At 38.4% G+C, this 21080-nt stretch overlaps 1 protein-coding gene across 1 annotated transcript in view; it reads left to right on the top strand.

Annotated features, from left to right (window-relative positions):
• The first annotated feature begins 907 nt into the window (after window positions 1-907).
• The window catches only part of LOC119787539 (latent-transforming growth factor beta-binding protein 2-like), a 132656-nt gene continuing 112483 nt past the window's right edge, over window positions 908-21080 (top strand). The window contains exons 1-2 of the mRNA XM_038291457.1: window positions 908-1275; window positions 6895-6968. Coding sequence (XP_038147385.1) covers window positions 953-1275; window positions 6895-6968 — 397 coding nt within the window. The 5' untranslated portion in view covers window positions 908-952. The remainder of the gene's footprint in view (window positions 1276-6894; window positions 6969-21080) is intronic.

The raw sequence follows: 21080 nt of genomic DNA, 5'->3' as shown, positions 1-21080 counted from the left end.
TGGGAGAGGAGAAATGTGTTGTTTCCAGTCAGTAAGAGGGAAACTGATGATGCAGCATGCAGAGAGGGAATGGGAATGTGATCTGTTACATAACTTGACCAGTTTTCCAACGTTTGGGTTAGAGTTGAATCTGTGAGTTACCAAAATACAGTACAAGACTATAAAATGGAGGAAATCTCAGATAGCAACGTTGCACATTTGTACATAAAATCCACAGCCTAAATTTAAACTAATTCAGAAAAAAAAAAAAAAATCACAAACGCAAACTCTCACAGGAGAACATCTGGAAGTTGTGGTAATCTTAAATTTTATGACATTGTAATAGTTTGTCAGTTCAAATATAAATGGACGGTAATGATCGAAGCAGCTGCATGCGCGTTCAGTCCAAATGCGTTCAAAAGAGTTGCTGTAAGAAACCCATCATGTAACTTGGCAGAAGGAAATATGTGTGGCCGCATGGACTTGTATGTGGATGCAACACAAGGGGGTGTTACTTCTTGCAAAGCGCATGCAAAAAAAAAAAAAAAAAAAAAAAAAACTCCCAGTGACTTCAGATCCAAGGAGGAGGTGATATCCATGGGAGCACGGTTCAAACTCTCACTTGGAGCGCAGCTTCAGCAGCCTTTCAGCCGCTCTTCTCTCTGTGCCTCTTTTTTTATAAATACACCAAAGCAGATGGAATAATGTTTGCCTAGATTTTTTTTTTTTGCTCTCTCTGCATTGGAAGAGAATAATATATATAAATATATGTTTTTTTTCTACTTTAGATGCTTATTTTACAACCTGAATGAGTGTTACCTGGGCATTATTAAAAGTTATCCTGGTGTTTTTCACTGCTGGGAGAGGATGCTTGTTCTTTAAAAAAAAAAATTGCAAAGATTTTATTGGTCCTGCATTAAAACTGTAACTCGATCTGCTTCTATTTTGCGCGCTTCTTTCAAAACTGGCTGAAATGGAGCGCACCGGATTAGCTGTTTTAATGATTTTCACTGTTGCGCTCATAAGGGTGAGCGATGGTGACCAAGAGGTAACAGGTGGGAGGACCGGAGCCAGCCAGGTGGTCCCAAACCAGCAGATCAGTCAGAGGAACTCTTCCAAAGCACCCTTGGATCCTGGAACCAGTGAAGGGGAACATAGGAGCGCGTCCGCAGCTGAAGCCCTGGTCTCCACGCCGCACCACAGGGCGCAGCGCACCGCCAGACACCCACAGAGGAGCAGAGTGAACCGTAGGCAAAACAGCAAGCCCGGCTCTTCCAGCTCAAGGCGACTGGCTGGGTAAGAGTGACAGCTTTCTGTCAAACGTTGTGTTTTCACCTCATGCGTATTCATACGATCAGGAATTTGAGTGACCTATTTTTACGCAGACAGCATGAGTCCGTTTATTTTGCTGTGCTGCGGTTGTGGCCCATTTGTTTGAATCTTTCTAAATGTAAGAGAAACCAATATATGATGTAACAAAACCCACATCATTTTTGTTGTAATAGTATCATATAGGCAAGTATTGTTCAAGATAATAAAACATTTTGTAGCTGCGAAATAGGTTTAAAACCCTTCAGTTTATTTGTGTGTGTGTAGTAAATACAAATTAAGCTTCAGTTAACAACCTTATCATAAAAAAAGTAAAATTGATTACAGTTTTCAATTTAGGGAAAGGCAAATACAAAATATCACATTATTAAAATGAATACACTGACATGGGAAGAGACTGCTGATTTGACAGCTGTCCAGCACATGGTGAAAATTGCTGTTCATAGGGAGTCATATTTTATGAAAATTTTGTGGAAGGAAAAAGTATTGAAAAAAGTTTAAAACCAATGTCGGAAAACTTCCACCTTTATGAGGATTGTCAACAAAGCCTATTCATAGGGAAATAATTACAAGGTGTGGGCTGCTTCCAACCTTAAACAACATATCAGGATGTCGGCTAGAGCTGTTGCATCCCTTCAGATGCTCCAGGAGTCATTATCAGGAGTTTCTTACCTGGTTTAGGAAGAAAAGAGGCATACTGCTCTTTGTTTTTACATGTAAATACATGGAAGATTAGAGATCAAAGCATTCGATTCAGGGAAGCTGAAGTTAGCCATTAAAGCTACCTGGGCTTTCTTTAGATTTCAGCAGAACAACAGACTTATAACTTTCATGCTCTAAGCATAACTACAGTATTTCATAAAATAGGAGTCCATACCAATTTGTGAGTGCATAAACTGTAAATCTTTAAAACATATGATTTTGTGTGCATAATATTGACAGGTTGATTTAAGGTTCAATGCTTTGCAGGAGGCTGGCTATATGTATTTAATGATAATACAGTTTATGGTATGTTCAGAAAGCTGTAAATGGTTTCTGATTCGGGTTAAAGCCCTATTCCTGCAGTGGCTCTGAAACATAATCCAGACAAAAGCTATGGACATGCTAATTACCTTTACCCCAGGCTCACACCGACTCCGGTCTTACCGTTGCGGTGCGGTGGGTGCGGCGCCGCAGTGATTCCAAGTCATTAAAAAGACGTAAACCTCTCTTGCTGGCTGCTGAGCTGTCCGGCTGCGGTTACCGAGACACTCCGGCGCTGCAGAAAATTCCGCAAGAAAGCTATCCTTGCGGCGTGCCGGAGCCCTCCGCAACAAGCTCTCGCAAAAATCCTTTATTTGGGCCGTGTTATCGCGTGAAGTTACGTGAACTCAAGTGAACTTCTGTTAAATCTCCGGACCTGTTGCCGGAGCCGCAGAGCCGCACCGCACCGTAGTCAAAAGGGCGGTGTGAGAGGGGGTGTGCGGGAGTTGCGGTCTCCGTCGGCTCGGTAACTGCACCGGAGCCAGTGTGAGCAAGGGGTTACAGCTTTCATCACTGCCCTCTGCAGGGCCTTCTTGATTTATATATGAACTTGAGTTATGTCAATTTGTGCAAGAATGAGCAGATGGTGTGAAGACGAAGGGACCATCTGTGTGAGGGATGTTTGGTTTGGGATTATCACACTGTCTCCACTACACCTTTCTGTATAATTACACAAATCATAGTAATACAGAGGCAGCACTTCTGTTCTCCGTGTGCCCCTGTTTCTGTGTTCTTGCTGTGACCATTTATTAGAGCGGCTCAGGCAGAGCTTTGGCTCATGAGCATTTGCAAATTCGCACCATGATCAGAAACACCTGTTTCTCCAGTGGCTCTTTTCTTTTTTGGTTTCTGTTTAACTCTAAAATGATGATGGGTTGTTTCCACAATGGAGCACTTTTCATTTTGTTAAATGAAGCCTTCTGTATCCTCTCTTGCATGTTCCACAGGGACATGGCTTGAACCCAGTTGGATGGTGAATATTTATATAATAATCAGAGAGGGATTATAATGGCTCACCTTAGGCTGCAGACAGTATATTATAAATGTGTCACAACGGGGCTGTTTTTGCTGAGGAAACTGATTATGTGATCAAGTTATCAGAGTTTCATTTTTAACAGCTAACAAATGGATTTAACTAATGGGAAGAGGATAAACATCATGCTTAGTTTCTTACTAAACCTTGACAGATGCCAATAAAGCATAGACTCAGCCATGTGATTCTCATTCTCATTGAAGATAGTTTTATGATATAAAACTTCAAATGGTGAAACTAATGTTATTTTTTCTCCAGTCTTGTATGAAGATGGTCCACTTCCCATCCAGGAAGCTTTTTCAATTTAAAAAATAATTTTTGACTATGACCTGGATGACAGAGAATCTTCACCAGCATTCTTGTTATTATACATATGAATTGATTGGTTTCCAGACAGGATGATAACAAAAACTTACCTAAAAGATGCAAAAACTTGAATTTGTTTTTTTTTTTTGATCTCATCTACACATTCCAAGGTCCTAATTAGAGTTACTATCCTGCAACTATGATGCGGCCCTTCTCCAGCACACCTAATCAAGCGGCTGAATTACCTCATTAAAACTTTAGCCCTTCAGCTCTGCAGAGAGCTGGCAACAAGCTAAATGTGGGATATGGTTGTGCAGTAGCAGGGATGCAACTTAACGTTGCAGGAGAGTAGCTATTGAGGACTGGCCAGAATGTTACAGGCATAAATACGGACATTACACTCTGACTAATATTAACAAAAAATGCAATTGAACAAAAAGCTTTCTTTTGTTATCTGTTAGATTCTGCCTGGATTGCTAGCACATTTTTCTTTTGCATGATCTTTTTATATTCAGCCACATCAATGTTTATTGAGGAATGAGCCTCTTGCTCAACACTGCCTTAGCATTTGAATGGGATTTAATAGCTTATTTTTACTTGACCACTAAAAATCCTTAATTTGGTTGTTTTTAAGGTAATCAGAGGTGAAAAAACAAAGTGGGAGTCACGGTTATGAAATTATGGCAAGTCAGATTTGCTTGTCCAGATTCTGTGGTTGCAAATCTTCCCCATGAACACCACTGTGTTGGAATTTTGAAATGATATTTGTTTGTTTTACGTCGCATGTATAAAGACAGACAAAAGATTCACTTTATTCTCCTCACTCCATAGAAAACTTTTTCAAAGCATCAAGGTGTTTCATTTTTTTCTTTTCTTTCCGCAAATCTTTTCACTAGAGTGGTTTTCAATAAGTACCTGTCCCATAGATCCAAAGTTACTCTCTTTGGTGGATGTTGTTCTTGCTTTTTGTATCCTCCTCAATGAGTCATTGATGAACTCTTGGAGTAATTCAGGTAGGTCAGCCACTCCTTGGGAGGTTCACTAGCTTTTTCTGTTGCACAGTCAAAACCATAAACGAAATTAGTGTTCTTTTCCAGACATGTAGAGAGCAGTAACTTTGCGTCACATCATCTTTTGAATATATTTAGAGCGAAGCATTACATGTGGGCTTTTAGATAATTTTGTTAACTTGTTGTTGTTATGCAGAGGCATCCTAGTGGTTAAGGCATAGCGCTTGGAATTCAGAGGTTCTTAGTTCGAGCCCCACTCCCATAGGCTGCCACACTTGGTCCCTGAGCAAAGACCCTTAACCCCACACTGCTCCCCAGGAGCTGCACAATAACAGCCAACTGCTCCCCAAGGGGATAGGTTAAATGCAAATAGTTCATTTCGTTGCTCTGTAGTGGGAGAATACTATTTTTTACACCAATAAGTCATTTTGAGTCTCTTTTGAATAAAAAAATATATATCTATATTTTCACCGATGCGTATTACTATAAACTCCATTCATTTTTATGAATCCATGTACATTTTATGCATGAAAGTACTGTCACCAGCCATCTATTTTCCATCCAACATGCCTAAACTCCTAATTATAGCGTCCCCACTTATAATTGTCTATTTTTACCTTTATTCAAAGTAAACAATTTCCTCATTATTATATGCAGCATGCTTTGCTGTAGCATTTGGGAAGCGCTTTGCTTGCTTCTCTACCTAAAAAAGCAGAGGATGAATGGGTTTCTTTTAGTCCTGGGGAACCATAAAAGAAGTGTTGCATAAATCTGGGGAACACTGCCTCATAGTAGTCTGCACGGTAAGTTTTATGGATCGTATTCAAGCGTTTTCAGATGAATCATCTGCTGCCAGTTAGCAAAAGTGAATGTGTGACACATTTCCTCTCGGAGTTCTCACTCCTGTTTATTGGATTCACTGTACTGGCATACCAGGTACACTTAACCCTTAATTACATCCAAGTTCACTCAGATGGACTTTTTATTCTGGATGCTCTTCACAGATTTGAGATTTATTCTGATAGCCTTTCACCAAAAATGAAAAAAAAAAGAAGAATTCAAAAGGTGTAACTGCTCATATACATACTTTTCATGGGGCCTAGTAGTAATTTAGCATTAGCGTCTCTATTACATACAGAAATCCCTTGATGGAATTTGAATGTGATGACTGATATGTTTGGCACGGGCTTGGCCTGATGTGCTTGATTAATGACAAAGCTAAGCTTGCCAGAGGGCCCAAAAGGCTGCATGTTATCCCTATGACGCCTCAGGAACACTTGCAGCATCTAATAAGTGCAATCCATCTGAGGTCAATGAGTCAATCCCTGTTATCTTCTCAAATCACCATGAGTCAGACATCCACTTACTGTAATATCTTGTGAAAGGATGATGGGGCGCAGATCCATCCCAGCACGTTAACTGCTGCTCTGGAGTTGCCTTTGCGGTCTGGTGCCTTTTTAATCTGCCTTGCTACAAAAATTTGGCCTGGGCTACAGGTGCGGATTAGAGGGTGCAAAGAATCCAGTTCTGGCTGTTTAAAACTTGCCATCTCTCATTTGCTGAGTGATTTATAGAAAATGCGAAGTGTTTTTCATGTCCCGCGTGTCTCACATAATCCCTGCAAGGCTCAAATAACTCTGTTTGTGTTCAGTTTGGATTTCCATCTAACAGAATGGGGACTTGTTGGTCCACAGTAAGACAGGGCTTTCTGAAAAATTATTAAAAAGAATTAGGTGCAGCTGATTCTCTGAGGTGTTTTTATCCACAGGCCAAGTCATACTAGAAGGATTAGAAATTACACCAGCTTTATACAGAGACATTGTTTCGTTAGAGAGTTTTCTAATTCACACGTATCCATGAACTCTTGCCTCACAGTGAGAAGATGCAGTCTGTGGCCTATCTGTCTGAAGATTGTATGTATTTTAGATTTCATGCATGTTCCGTTAATTGGAGTTTCTAAATTGCCCCTAGGAAAGAATTATATGCCTATATGTTTCTATTTGTATCAGCAACCAGTCTTTGATTGACTGGCGACCTGTCTTTGGTGTCCTCCACTGTCGTTTATTTCAACTCTGGAGATGGGCTTCACTGCCCTGACCATCTTAAACAGGAACAACTTTGAATGCAAAGTAGATGGAAGAATTATTAAGAAAGTTTTTCTTGATAATTACCATCATAATCTCACTTTACTTTTTTCCATACATGTGTTTTTAGCCCAAATGTCTGTGGAGGACACCAGTGCTGCTCTGGTTGGGTAGTGGCTCCAGGAACCAACCGATGCATAAAACGTAAGTACTTTTAACACTCTTGTATGCTACATGCAAACTTTATATCCTTTAACCCTTTTTGTCTAGAAAATGCCAGTTTGCCATTTTGTCAATAGTATAAACAATTCTAAAGTTTTTCAAACAAATCATAAAGTTTCAAACTCAAAAGCTTACGTCTTTTGTGGGGATCTTTGTACATTTTTCCTCCGAAAACAACTATTTAAAGAGTAAACTGGGTATTTTTGTTCAGCTCACTAAGTTAGAACCACCTTTTGCTGCAACTGCCCCTCCAACCATTATTTCAGAGGATATGTTTGGGTCTGCACAGTGTGCAGTGGGTAACACTGCTGCCTTGCAGCAAGAAGGTTCAGGGATCTATTCTTAGACTTAGACAACTTTTATTGTCATTTTGTATACACAGAATGTCTACAAAATGAATTTTCATTTTGTACAGCTTTCAGATAGTAAATTTGTACAAAAAGAAATTTCCCTGCATTCTTACTGCATGGAGTTTGCATGTTCTCCCTGTGCATACGTGGGTTCTCTCCAGGTACTCCACTTTCCTCCCACAGTCCAAAACCATGACTGTTTGGTTAATTGGCTTCTCTAAATTCTCCTTAGGTGTGATTGTGTGCATGAATGGTTGTTTGTCCTGTGTGTCTCTGTGTTACCCTGTGATACACTGGTGACCTGTCCAGGGTGTACGTCGCCTCTCGCCCATTGACAGGGATAAGCGCGACAGAAAATAGATGAATGGATGTTTTGGTCAGTTCTTCAATGCCAAATCCTCTTTCTGTTCATTGTTAAATCCTCTACTAGCTCAGCCTGCTAGTTCAGATGTATAGTCATTTGTTTTGTAGGGTTGAATTAGTGGATAGATCTAATTTTCACTCCCAATCACAATTATTTTATTTTGTTCACATATACTGCATCGAATCAGTGAATCAGTTTGTCCTTTAACGCATACAGTCATTAAAGATCATGCCGTCTGAATTTATGTGAATGAGTACACTAGGGTTGGTCACTGCATGTTATGTTTGCATTTTATGTTTATGGTCACCACAGTTTCCTGTAGACTCTAATTACAGATTGCAATCACAGCTTTTTTTGTGGTAAAGGCTATTTTAAAATTTTACAAGTCAAAGGATAACCCCTACACTGCAATGGAAATCTCTGTGTATCAAGAGGGAATGTGTTTACTGTTTCTCTCTGCCTTTTTGGTAATGATTTCCTCTTCACACATGCAAACACTTTTCACACACACTTTCTCACTGGTCAATTACACAACAGGGTTGAGTTGCCCGGCAGTCTTTCTATCAGGTCTGCTTCCCTCCTGCTCGATCCACATATTGCACGATCACGCTTGATTGTCATGCTGCACAGACTGTATGTTACATTCAACATAAATTCACATACCGAGAGAGAAACGTTACTGTTACAGAGCAGGAGAGTGCATTTTAGCAAGCAAGGGGTCCAAACCATCTGGCCCCCCCTTAGAGCTTGACCCTCACCAAAGTCTGTCTGGAGGCTATGTTATCCACTTCTGAAATAGGTCCACAGCTGGCAAGGTGCCACTGAATGGAATAGTGACTAGAATATCTGTCTTCTGTGGAGGAAAGTTTTATTCGGCTACTGCCTTAGACCCAGGATGCTTTTTAAGGAGATAGCAGTGTAAGACAAAATGTACAGTAGGGGAAAGAAAAGGAACAAATCTGTCTCTCATGAGACCCCCTCCCATTTTCAGAGTTATTTAAGAACTTCCTACTGAGGAGGATGATGTAATGTCTAACATCCAAAGTGTCAGCTGGAAGCTTTATAATGATACCTTCCTATCCACCTGGGTTTGGCTAAAAAAGAAAAATATAAAAGGAACTGGATTGTTATTTTCTACCCAGGAAGCCTGCTGTTGTTTCTATTGAAACACATTAAGCAAAGAAATACATCCGTCTGCGTGGGCTGATGCTGAAAATATTGTTGTTGAAACCTTGCCGCTGTCCATGTCCTGACAAGTTGAGAATAGATGATTACCAGCCCTGTATGTGTATAAAATTAAGTTCTGAAAATAGCCAGTGTTGCCAGTTACAATGAAGGTTTAATTTCCTTTGCTTTATTTAACTTTTCTGTCCTCTGGTTAAGTTACAGTCCTGATTAAAGATGAAAGTTTAAAAGTTTAAACATTGGCTTGAAAAAAAAAATCAGCATTATTGCACATTAATTGAACGTTTTGGCTTGGTCTTAAGATTTTGTTTCTTAAATCACCTTTTTTCTGAGAACATCAATGAACCAACGTCATTATGAAAGCGTTGGGATACAGCAGACAGGTTAGGGAAATTTAGAGTTTGCATTTGAAGAAATATATTTAGCCCCAAACTTCTGTTAATTTACATCCTACATCTGAAAATGGAAAAAGTATATCATAACAGCAAACATACCAAGACACAATGGTCATCTCACACAGACCGACCAGACAAGGAGAGGATTAATTTATAAAGTAAAAAGCTCTGGGTAACTTTAGATGAGCTGCAGAGATCTACGGCTCAGATGGGAAACCATGTACAGGTATTGCTATTAGTCATACGCTCCACAGATCTGGGGTCTCATTTATAAAACATTGCCTGGAATCCATGCTAACATTGTACATACCTCAATGTCAGTGCCAGCATATATCACACTGCAGTTTCAAGTCTGATGTAGTTGATCTATGAAAAAAGTTTCAAGTTAACTGAAATTCAGTGGGTGAGAGAAATGATGATGCAACCTGGCTCTGGTTCCCCACCCGTCAACATCTGTGTCACCAATTTTCTCCTCTCTATAAAACATCGTACCACTTTGCATTAGGGCAGCGCATTTTCAAGCCAAGTTTGTCTTTTAGAATAAAATAGAATAGAATATAACTTTTTTTGGTCTTATTTTGTGTGTATGCAAGCAGTTTTTTTTGGAAGGGTGGCAAGAAGAGGGCTGTAGATAAACCATTAACCGTCCTGTTTACGGTTTTTGGCTTGGGGCAAATGTGTAAGAAAATTGCTCTGGTCAAAACTGAACTTTTATGCCTTGATTAAAAAAAAAAAAATCAATAAAAATAAATAAAGATGAAGATAACTGTCCAAACCCTTAAAAACACCAGGTTCAAATGTAGTGGTGCCAGCATCATGTTGAATGGATGTTTTACTTCAGCAGTGGGAGGGAAGTTTGTCAAAGTTGTCAGAGAGATTGATGAAGCCAGACATATGGCAGTGGAGGGGGGGTGGGGGGGTGTAAGGGCCTGCAAAAGGTGTGGGAATAGAGCTGAGGTTCACCTTCCATCAACTCCAAAGCCAGTAGGACACACCACAGCTAAAATGAAATGCATTAGATCAAAGCATGCACTATACATTTTGTGGTTGTGATGTGACCAAATTTAAAAACTTTAGGAAGTCGTTTCAAGTTTACCAAACTGCTGGTAGGTTTTATAATAACAGATGGTTTAGAAACAGGATTTCTTGCAATTTATAATGATGTTCATATCCCTGTTTCAAATACAAACTTGTCTGAAAAACTGCAGATGTCAGTTCATGATTAATTAGATAACATTAATCACACAATAAGGTTTGAATATACTTTACCCTGCCGGTAATGGTTAGCCATGGTATGTTGTACAGGTGCCAAAACAGTAATTATCTAAAATGAGGAAGAGGAATGTTGGTTTACTACCAGCAGATTTTCTATCAATGGGCAGTTTATGTTGGAAATGGCTCCTGTTTACAAAATAGTAAGTTACTTAGAGGTGGAATTGGAGTGCAAGTTTGAATATTTTGCCCGTTTGATGGTAAATACAGCAACCATCAATTATGTTCCTGTGCATCTGTATTTAATTACCGCTGTGAACCTTTAGTTTACAGTGCAAAACAATTACATTAGAGGCTCTTTAGGCCCCTTTACACTAAAGTAATTTGAATCTGATTGGTCTTTTCTCATTTGTTTGCAGAAAAAAAAACATAATATCTTTGTTCTCTTGAATGAGGCTTTCAGTCAATTAAGCATTTACTGTGGGTGATATCACCAAGAGATGTTGCAGTATCATTATACATTATCTTAATTACTATTAGCCACTGATTCAACTTTGATTATGTAAGTAGTTTGGGATTTTATAGTCTGGGCAAATGGTTTATGACTTTGACTTAATAAAATAGGCCCCAAATCTTTACATCTTTGATCTAATTTCATTCTCATCAACAGATTGTGTATTTTTGTTAGATTCACATCTTTTTAAGATTCCAGTTACAGTTTGCAATGTTTTCTTTGTCAGGTAACTTTCTGTCGCGAAAATGTGGATAGCTAAATTGGTAAATATGTTATCATGTGTCTTATTTTCGCTGAACAATGCTCAGTCAAAAGAGGTAGGAAGTAAAAGTAAGTAACAGTAGGTTTATTGCTAAGTATAACATTTAAATGATCTGTTTTGCAAACTTTTTGGGAGAAATTAGATCAATATATATATATATATATATATATATATATATATATATATATATATATATATATATATATATATATATTGCCTGGTCAAACAAGGTCTGTGTCAATTGAGAAGGTACCAAGAGGACAAGTGGGCTAGTGGAACACAGAAAACATGGACTCAAGAAGTTAATAAGGCAATAGTGGAATGCTACTCCAGTAAGCTTGGTCAACAGGGTTTTATGAAAAGCCTGTGGGAAACGTAGACTCTTTGATACCCACAGTTTAAACTAACAGCCAAACATCTAGTAGCTCAGTGTTCCAACATCCACAAACGGCAGCTGCTCTCAACACTAGTGTGCCAGGAGATACAACACACAAAAACTACGGCAAGGGGAGGCCAAGACACAAAGTCAGATGGAGGATATAACATTAACCCCCTCAGGGATTCCGTACCAAGCCCCAACATGTAAGAACAACTAAATAAGAGACATCAGAGGATGGCTAAATTAAGACCCTGTCAACCCCAACATCAGCCAGCAAAATTAAACAAAGTGCCCCAGAGGATCTCTTCAATCATGTGAATACAGCACTAAGTACGATCCTTACTGTGTCCATCACTGAAACCAATGAGCTGATATACAGTACAACATTAGTGACCCTTGAGATGCTTAGCAAAGAGAACTTTAAGAGTAGCAGCAATGGACAATGTGTACTGTGGAGTAGAAGACTGGCGCCCGACTGAAGAGGTACACAAAGGAGATAGAAGCCAGACAAATAAACAAGCTGTTCTCCACTAAGCCAGTTAAGTGTACTCTCAGTGGCAGTGTCATACCACACAAACTAACCTACCAAGGATGGAGACTGAACAATTGTGGAAAGTTTTCAGGAAGAAAGAAGCGTCATATCACAAGAATTAAAAGTTGCTAACACATCAAAGAGCAGACAACACTGATCTTCCTGAACCTCACAATGGCAGAAATCCAACACTGGATGCACACATGGTGGTAAATGGTCTGACCCCAAAGCTCTTTACAATACATTCAGTCATTCATACTCGGACGTTGTGAAAAAGAAACAGGGTACAAAGACATATCAACTGAGATGGAGAGAGTTAGGGGTTTGGACTGGCAACCCCTGGTTGAAGAAAAAAAAACCTCCACCACACACACCTATCATCCTATAAATCCAAAAACTTTTATTCAGAATCTTTGATTGGTGTAGAGCTATCCGCTTCTGGTTCACTCAGCTTTTTAGATATTAGACTAAGGATAATTTTCTTTACTTTGCAAATATTCAGCTTTTAAATGTAGCACTAGCGCTGATTAGGGCTGGGTATTTTCGGCAAAGTCCTGAATTGATTCGATTTTGATTCATACAGTTCTAAATTGGTTCATTTTGTTTCGATCTGTTTTTACAACAATGAAAGTGGTTTAGCTGTGTTTCAAAATACTCATGTATTTTATTTTTTCCTGTCATATTAAACACAAAGTGCACACTTGTAAATCGGACAGTTTAAATGTGAGATGTGAACAAAACTGTCTCAAAAGTGCAAACTTGTTTGTGAAAAGCGTTAATAAGCGTGTTAAGCGTTTTAAGGGTGTTAATGTCTTTAATCAACCTATTGGCTATATTTGCAGCTGTCTGGCTTGAAATAATCTTAAGTGCATCTTTCCTGCTCATTTGAATGTGAAAGTCACGCGCGTCACTATAAAACTAATGGATCTCATTCCCTCGACATCGATTTTGCAAAAATGCAAAGGAATCGATTCAAAATTAATTAAATCATTTTTTTTACCCAGCCCTAGTGCTGATAACATTTAGCAATGCAGCTTTTTGAATTGCTCTCTGTCTTTGGACATCCTGGTTCAATCTTCCATGTGGGAGGCAGCTGTAAAAGAACTGTAACATGTGAGCATTTTCTGACTTAAAAAACAGCATCCAAATATTTACGTTCACCATCTTATAGTTGGTTAGAAACCATTTCAGTTTACGTTTTCGCTGGCCTCCCTGACCAGACTTTGAAACATAAATATTTTGATGGTATCATTTGCAGTCTGTTCTGCGACAAAAATCTTATTGCTCCGCCTTCTAAATTCCAATTTATGTCATTTGGATGTTTTCATTTTTGGCATTGACAAAAACATCCCCATGAACCCATCCTTTTCTAGAGAAAAGCATTTTTATATAACACTTGAATATCTTTTAAATCTTTCTAATATATGAAGAACGAAATTGTAGAATATTTGTTGCAAGAGAGCTGGTCATATTTGGAATAATTTAGGGAAGTGACTTGATGTTAAGATAGCAACGACGTCAGATTTATGAGAACAGAAGGAGGTTTTAAAAAATTTGTTGTTTCTAGTGATGTCATTTAGTCCTGACTGAAAAGTACTGCTAAGATTGCCACTAAGTCCTCTTGTGGATTTGTAAATAATGCACAGTTTACAGTTTAGAGGCCATGACACTCTTTTTAGAGAGTTATAGCTTATTTGACAGGTCCTGTAATGAATAAACACTCCATAGTCCAGAAACCCCATCATTAACACAAAGGCCGGACAGCTCGCTGTGGGTTGGCTTTTCCATACGAGGAATGCTGCTTTCTCCGCCCCAACTGGAGCATCTGTTTGTAGGTTGTAATTGATGTTCTGTTTTGATGTCCTGAACCACATATTTTTCATATTCCCACCACTGACAAAGGTGTGTTGGAAAGGAGGTCTATTCACCATCAAATCATGCCTATATGTGCTGTTTCGAAGAGAGAGGCATAGCGATATGCTTCTCAAAACTATATTAATGTAAATAAATAAATAACTCATAATCTATCAAATGAACGCAACAAATGCATTAAAGGTGTAGGAGAGGACTTTTGTGTCTTTTCAGAAATTATAATTATCAGAAAATTTTAAATCAGGAAAATTGACTCTTTAGATTCATTTTAGACAAAGAAGCCAATTTCCCAAGTTGGTTACTTTTACAGGTTTGTAGGGGAAGAGTTTGGGGCCATAACATCTGTAGATGGGGCTTAATATTGCCTCTGTGAATTATGGAAATTGGAGTGCTCTCAAAGCCTGACAGCAATGCAATTCTTTACAGGAAAGTGACTGAAGATAGAGGATGTGAACTTCTCTTGGGCATAGAAAAAGAGGTAATAGGAGATAGAAATATGCGATGGATAAAAGAATGAATATAAAAACATACACATGGCTTACATCACTAAATATACTAGTATGGGAGCTCTGGGTATGTTTAATAGTTTATCTGGCTTAAATAGAAATGAATACATTTAAGATCATGTGGAGCCACAAATTGCATGTTAGCAACACAGTACTATGGGGTGCAAAAGTTTCTAAAAAGATTTGGCATTTTAAGAAAGTGGCTAATTATGTTCCTTGAGCTAATCCAATCGCTAATTAAGCTATATGTTTGCCGTTAGAAGTCTAAAATGTTCTTTTATAACGCTGGATTTTCTTCTGATAAACTGTTGTCATGGCAGCTAGAGATGTATTTGTTGAAGTGTCAATCAAGTCTAGGCGATACACAGTTCCTGTGCAAAAAAAGGCAACAAGCACCCTTCTCACTCTACAGCAGACACACTCACAGTGCTATGTATTGGTAAGGTACCATATATCATCACGCCCTTCTTTTTAAAGACCATATGGAAGCTGTTGGGAGGTGTACCCCCCTCCCCTTCGAACTACCCCCTCAGGAAGATGACGTCCTTGGGGTTTTCTGGTGAACACCACGTTTCTCAGAGTCGGCTTTACAAGTCTGCCAGCACACTCCCCCGGTAATCCACATATCATCCATGGAGCGCACCAGCATGTGGCCCATTAGCAGCTGAATCTTGAAGTTTGAGGGTAGCGGTATGGAATGCCTGAAAGTAATGTTAACTGTGTCATGGGTTAGATTTGGGTTATCAAAATGTATTCATAGACTTGAGGTGGGTTCAGTGAGTAAAAGTTCTCACTACTGTTCTGGCCTGACAAGCCTGCACTGTTTCTACTGACAGAGACATCTTAATTTGGTCAACCTGGGTAATTATACATGTGTGATTTCCCGCAAAGGGCAAATGAAAGATCAGTGAAAGAGTTATAAGCTCTTTTTTCTCTGGCTTTTATTAGAAAGAATAGGGAAGTTTTGTGAAAACTTGCAGAGATGTAGACGGCAGTCATTGTTTGATCTGGCCTAAATGATGGCGCTAGCTCTGGGCGCCATGTGGAAATCACATGTTGGAAAGAGATTTACACTCACTTGAAATGATTAGCATTGCAGGGCAATTGTATTAACTGCTCAATAGACCAAGTCTTGTTTCCTCACTGGATGTGTGTTTGGATGAAAGGAGAATTTCCGAGCTTGTCTCTCTGCTTTGCCTCCCACAATTCTGGACACGTGACCTCCTTCATGAGATCTGTCTTGTTCTTTGGTGACCCCTAAAGAAAAGCCTCTGCTGTCAACACAGGAGGTCTGCCAGACTTAGTATCAAAAGTTTTTCCTTCATCTTGATGACTTTTTTCTTGTATGACTTTAAACTAATTTAAAAATCTTGTTTAATTTCATCAATATTCAGAAAGTAAAGCTAACTGATACAGATCAGTATTGCACACATTTTTTCTAAGTAAATATACAGTACATGGATTTTAATGGGGTTATTGACATTAAATTCAAACTAGATCTGTGTATTAACCAAGGTAATACATACAACTTAAATACATGACCAAATATGCATTTTGAACAACTCTTTAATACAAACTGTCTTCAAATCTTGAATTTTCTTTTTCCTTGCACTCTGATCACTCTTTTTAAAATGTGGATTCAAGTCAGGAGATTGACCCGGTATTTAGATGTGTGTGTTGCTTTATTTTCTTTCTAAAAATCCACTCTGACCTGATCTTCAGAATATTCTCAGGATATCAAAAGTGTTTTCACTTTCTTTCAATTATATGAGGGCTTCTAGAACCCTTTATTGACAAGCTGACCCATATCATGCTCCCAACTCCAATATCCACTTTGGATAATCCATGCAGTGTTTTTTTAATAATAATAAGATAGACCAGACCATTATATTTACATTTTTAATGGCCTCTCCAAATGTTCTGCAGCACATTGAATGCTTTTTTTCCCTATTTTTGTATTGAGCATAAAAAACAGGCTTCACTAAATCATAGGAATTAATAATCCATAGTGTCTTTTTTCGTTTAGGTATAAAAAGGAGATAAAAAAAAAAAACGTTGCTTTCCAAGTCTGAAGACATTTCGTTTCCCATCCAGAAAGCTTTCTTAATTCAAAATGTCTGGAGTGGTGTTAGGTTCCAGGCTTTATAGAGTAGCCCAACAAAAGCCTTGTTATGGCTTCGAAAACATGCACATGGGACGCAAAACGTCTTCAAACTTGGAAAACAAAGTCCAGTGGCTTGTCTTAAGTTTTCTTTGGAATGACTGTGACCTGGATGACTGAGAATCTTCACCAGCATATAAAAAAAGAGGTGATGCAGAGCTCAGTCGCTCTTAGATAATCTTTAGAAAGGGAAAGACAACACAGCATGCCATTTAAGTAGGAAGATCATGCTTCTGTTAAAAAAAATGCGATTGCTTTACGGTAAATGTTTTTGCCCATCATTGCAAGTGACAGCAAGAACTGTGAAAAACTTTCACTTTCACCAACTTGCACCTTAATAATTTGTTCTGCCGCTCTCACAAAATATCCCAAATGCTGTATTTTACCTAAGCGACTAATGTTAGTGCCAATATTTTCTTTTTCTGAACTAAATCTAGACACTATAATAAATTAAGTTTCCATAATCAACTAAATTCTCATCTCCAGAGGATTTTCTAGCCTCTAAATCTCGTAATTATATGTAATGCTTTTAGTCAGTCGAGAGATATTTTTTCTGATTGTGCTTTCATTACCAATATTATTTTAGAATTGTCAGGTTACATTTGGAAGCTCCACATTTGACACGTAGGAGATTTCTCTGCAGTTAAGAGTTCAGTTAGATTTTGGTTTCAGATTCCACCTTGCTCAATGAAAGGGCTGTAAAGATGTAATGGTTTGCATTACCTCTGAGTCAGAGAGAGGTAAGAGCAAATCTCTGTTGGGTTGTAATGTAGGAGAAACGAGTACAAGTATGAAAATATAATCCAGTGGAAAGAGGGAAAGCTTGACTACCTTAATCAGATTCAAACATTTCAACTCAGACACTTCTAGCCAAATTTCAAATAGAAAAACAAAATAATAAAGCCAAAGGGACTGACTTAATTGAGGTACTCAAAGCTTAACATACATAGGAATAAAAATAAAAATAGGTATTGACAATATAACCTTCTAGCATTTTGCTTCCCTTAATTAGGTGTAGTAATGCATGGAAATGTCAGGATTCTCCTAAGCAGTGCAATAAAGCCCTCCATGTATATTTTTTAAGTCTTCACTATTCTGTTTATAAGAAAAACCTAAATGAAAATACATTTAATTTGCATAGAATCAAACTCCTTGCAGTGCAGTATTATATCTATTTGTCTGCCTAATAAAAAAAAATAGAAATTCCATTCAATTAGTTTGGAATTATTTATCTTCAATAATTCACTATCACCTTAAAGCACTTTCAAGACAAAAGCATTTATATTCAGTCATACAGAATCTATTTTGGTTAAAAATCTAATTGCTTGCAGATTTATTTTACTTGCATTTTATTTTGAGAAAAACTCAAAAGTTAGATTACAATAAACATGAGTAAATATGACCAAAGTAAACTTCTGATATTGCTTTACCATGGTTAAACTTGGCCCATTCCTGACATGCTTTGTGTTTTTCACATATTTACAGGTGCTGGTCATAAAATTAGAATATCATGAAAAAGTAGATTGATTTCAGTAATTCCATTTAAAAAGTGAAACTTGTATATTATATTCATACATTACATACAAACTCATATATTTCAGATGTTTATTTTGTTTAATTTTGATGATTACAAATGACAACAAATGAAAATCTCAAATTCATCATATCAGAAAATTAGAATATTACTGAAGACCAATAAAAACAAAGGATTTATAGAAATGTTGGCTAACTGAAAAGTATGAACATGAAAAGTATGAGCATGTACAGCACTCAGTATTTAGTTGGGCCTCCTTTGGCCTGTGTTACTGCAGCAATGCGGCGTGGCATGGAGTCGATCAGTCTGTGGCACTGCTCAGGTGTTATGATAGCCCAGGTTGCTCTAATAGTGGCTTTTAGCTCTTCTGAATTGTTGGGTCTGGTGTATTGCATCTTCTTCTTCACAATACCCCATAGATTTTCTATGGGGTTAAGGTCAGGAGAGTTTGCTGGCCAATTAAGAACAGGGATACCATGGTCCTTCAACCAGGTACTGGTAGCTTTGGCACTGTGTGCAGGTGCCAAGTCCTGTTGGAAAATGAAATCTGCATCTCCAAAAAGTTGGTCAGCTGCAGGAAGCATGAAGTGCTCTAAAACTTCCTGGTATGTGGCTGCGTTGACCCTGGACCTCAGAAAACACAATGGACCAACACCAGCAGATGACATGGCACCCCAAACCATCACTGACTGTGGAAACTTTACACTGGACTTCAAGCAACGTGGATTAAGTGCCTCTCTTCTTTTCCTCCAGACTCTGGGACCTTGATTTCCAAAGGAAATGCAAAATTTACTTTCATCAGAGAACATGACTTTGGACCACTCACCAGCAGTCCAGTCCTGTTTCTCTTTAGCCCAGGCAAGACGCTTCTGACGCTGTCTGTGGTTCAAGAGTGGCTTGACACAAGGAATGCGACAGCAGAAACCCATGTCTTTCATACGTCTGTGTGTGGTGGTTCTTGAAGCACTCACTCCAGCTGCAGTCCACTCTTTGTGAATCTCCCCCACATTTTTGAATGGGTTTTGTTTCACAATCCTCTCCAGGGTGCGGTTATCTCTCTTGCTTGTACACTTTTTTCGACCACATCTTTTCCTTCCCTTCGCCTCTCTATTAATGTGCTTGGACACTGAGCTCTGTGAACAGCCAGCCTCTTTAGCGATGACCTTTTGTGTCTTGCCCTCCTTGTGCAAGGTGTCGATGGTCGTCTTTTGGACAACTGTCAAGTCAGCAGTCTTCCCCATGATTGTGTAGCCTATAGAACTAGACTGATAGACCATTTAAAGGCTTTTGCAGGTGGTTTGAGTTAATTAGCTGATTAGAGTGTGGCACCAGGGGCCATCAATTTTGAACCTTTTCACAATATTCTAATTTTCTGATATGATGAATTTGAGATTTTCATTTGTTGTCATTTGTAATCATCAAAATTAAACAAAATAAACATCTGAAATATATGAGTTTGTATGTAATGTATGAATATAATATACAAGTTTCACTTTTTAAATGGAATTACTGAAATCAATCTACTTTTTCATGATATTCTAATTTTATGACCAGCACCTGTATATCTGGATGTATAATGTTGAATTTAACACTGCACATTTGTCTCAAAGCGTAAGAACAGACCAGATGTAAAAAAAAAAAAAAAAAAATGGGCATTGATTTATTATCCAAAGAGAAACATTACTCCTTAATTGAAACAGAAATTAATATTGCATATTTAAAAAAAGCATACAGTTTAGCATGATGTCATTAGCTAGATTATGTTCGTCATAATCTACTAGTGGGTATTCCTAATAACCATCTGTGAGCATTTTTACGGATCACTTATGAAGTAGACATGAGCCTCTTAATAAATGCTTTTTTCTTCCAAAAATGTGATTGCCATTTAATATGTCCAGAACTTCTGTAAAATATTTCAATCTTTCAGTAAAAAATCTAAACGTAAAAAGGACCATTCAAAAAGTTGTAAAGGGTGGAAGCCAAAATTTCACAGATGCTGAAGGGTATGTTTTATTCACACAGAGAGGAAATTATGCTTAAGGTATCTCCTTAAAAACCATCCATTTTCTGTCACGCCTATCCCTGCTGGGGTCGCGAGGGGTGCTGGTGTCTATCTCCAGCTGTCAATGGGCGAGAGGCAGGGTCCACCCTGGACAGGTCGCCAGTCCATCGCAGGGCAACACAGAGACAAACAGGACAGACAGCCATTCAAACACACACTCACCTAAGGGGAATTTAGAGAAGCCAATTAACCTCACAGTCATGTTTTTAGACTGTGGGAGGAAGCCGGAGTACCTGGAGAGAAGTTACACATGCTCAGGGAAAATATGCAAACTCCATGCAGAAAGAACCCAGGCCGGAAGAGCCAGAACCTTCTTGCTGCAAGGCACCAGTGCTACCCACTGCTCCACTGTGCAACCCATCTCTTTGCCTATTTAACCATTTTCTTTAAAACAGAGCTACTTAACTCTCTCATTGATTTTTCTTCTACATTTATTTTAATAAAAAGATGTTGTAAAGCATTTTGTTAGATAATACTGTAGGAAACCCTTTTTGTGAAATTTGACATGATTTCACTGAGATGTATAAAACGCCACACTTAAATTCTACAGTTGTTTTCAAATGTAGTTTAATTCATAAATGTTCTTAAGCTCACTTAAGGTCAGCATTGGGCGTAAGGCCAGAAGCGACCCTGCAACAACCTATGATGTCATGCAAAACAAAATAATTAAAGCTAAAAAAAGGAAAATCAACGTAGCAAACCTAGCAGCTTGCAGCAACTAGGGAGCATCGCAGGGTAAATGGTTCTTACTCAGGGACACAGTCAC

Source organism: Cyprinodon tularosa, unplaced genomic scaffold (genome assembly GCF_016077235.1).
Source record: "Cyprinodon tularosa strain WSP-4 unplaced genomic scaffold, ASM1607723v1 ctg3, whole genome shotgun sequence".
Lineage (NCBI taxonomy): Eukaryota > Metazoa > Chordata > Actinopteri > Cyprinodontiformes > Cyprinodontidae > Cyprinodon > Cyprinodon tularosa.
Note: the sequence above shows the minus strand (reverse complement) of the source record. Positions and strands in the feature narration are given on the sequence as shown.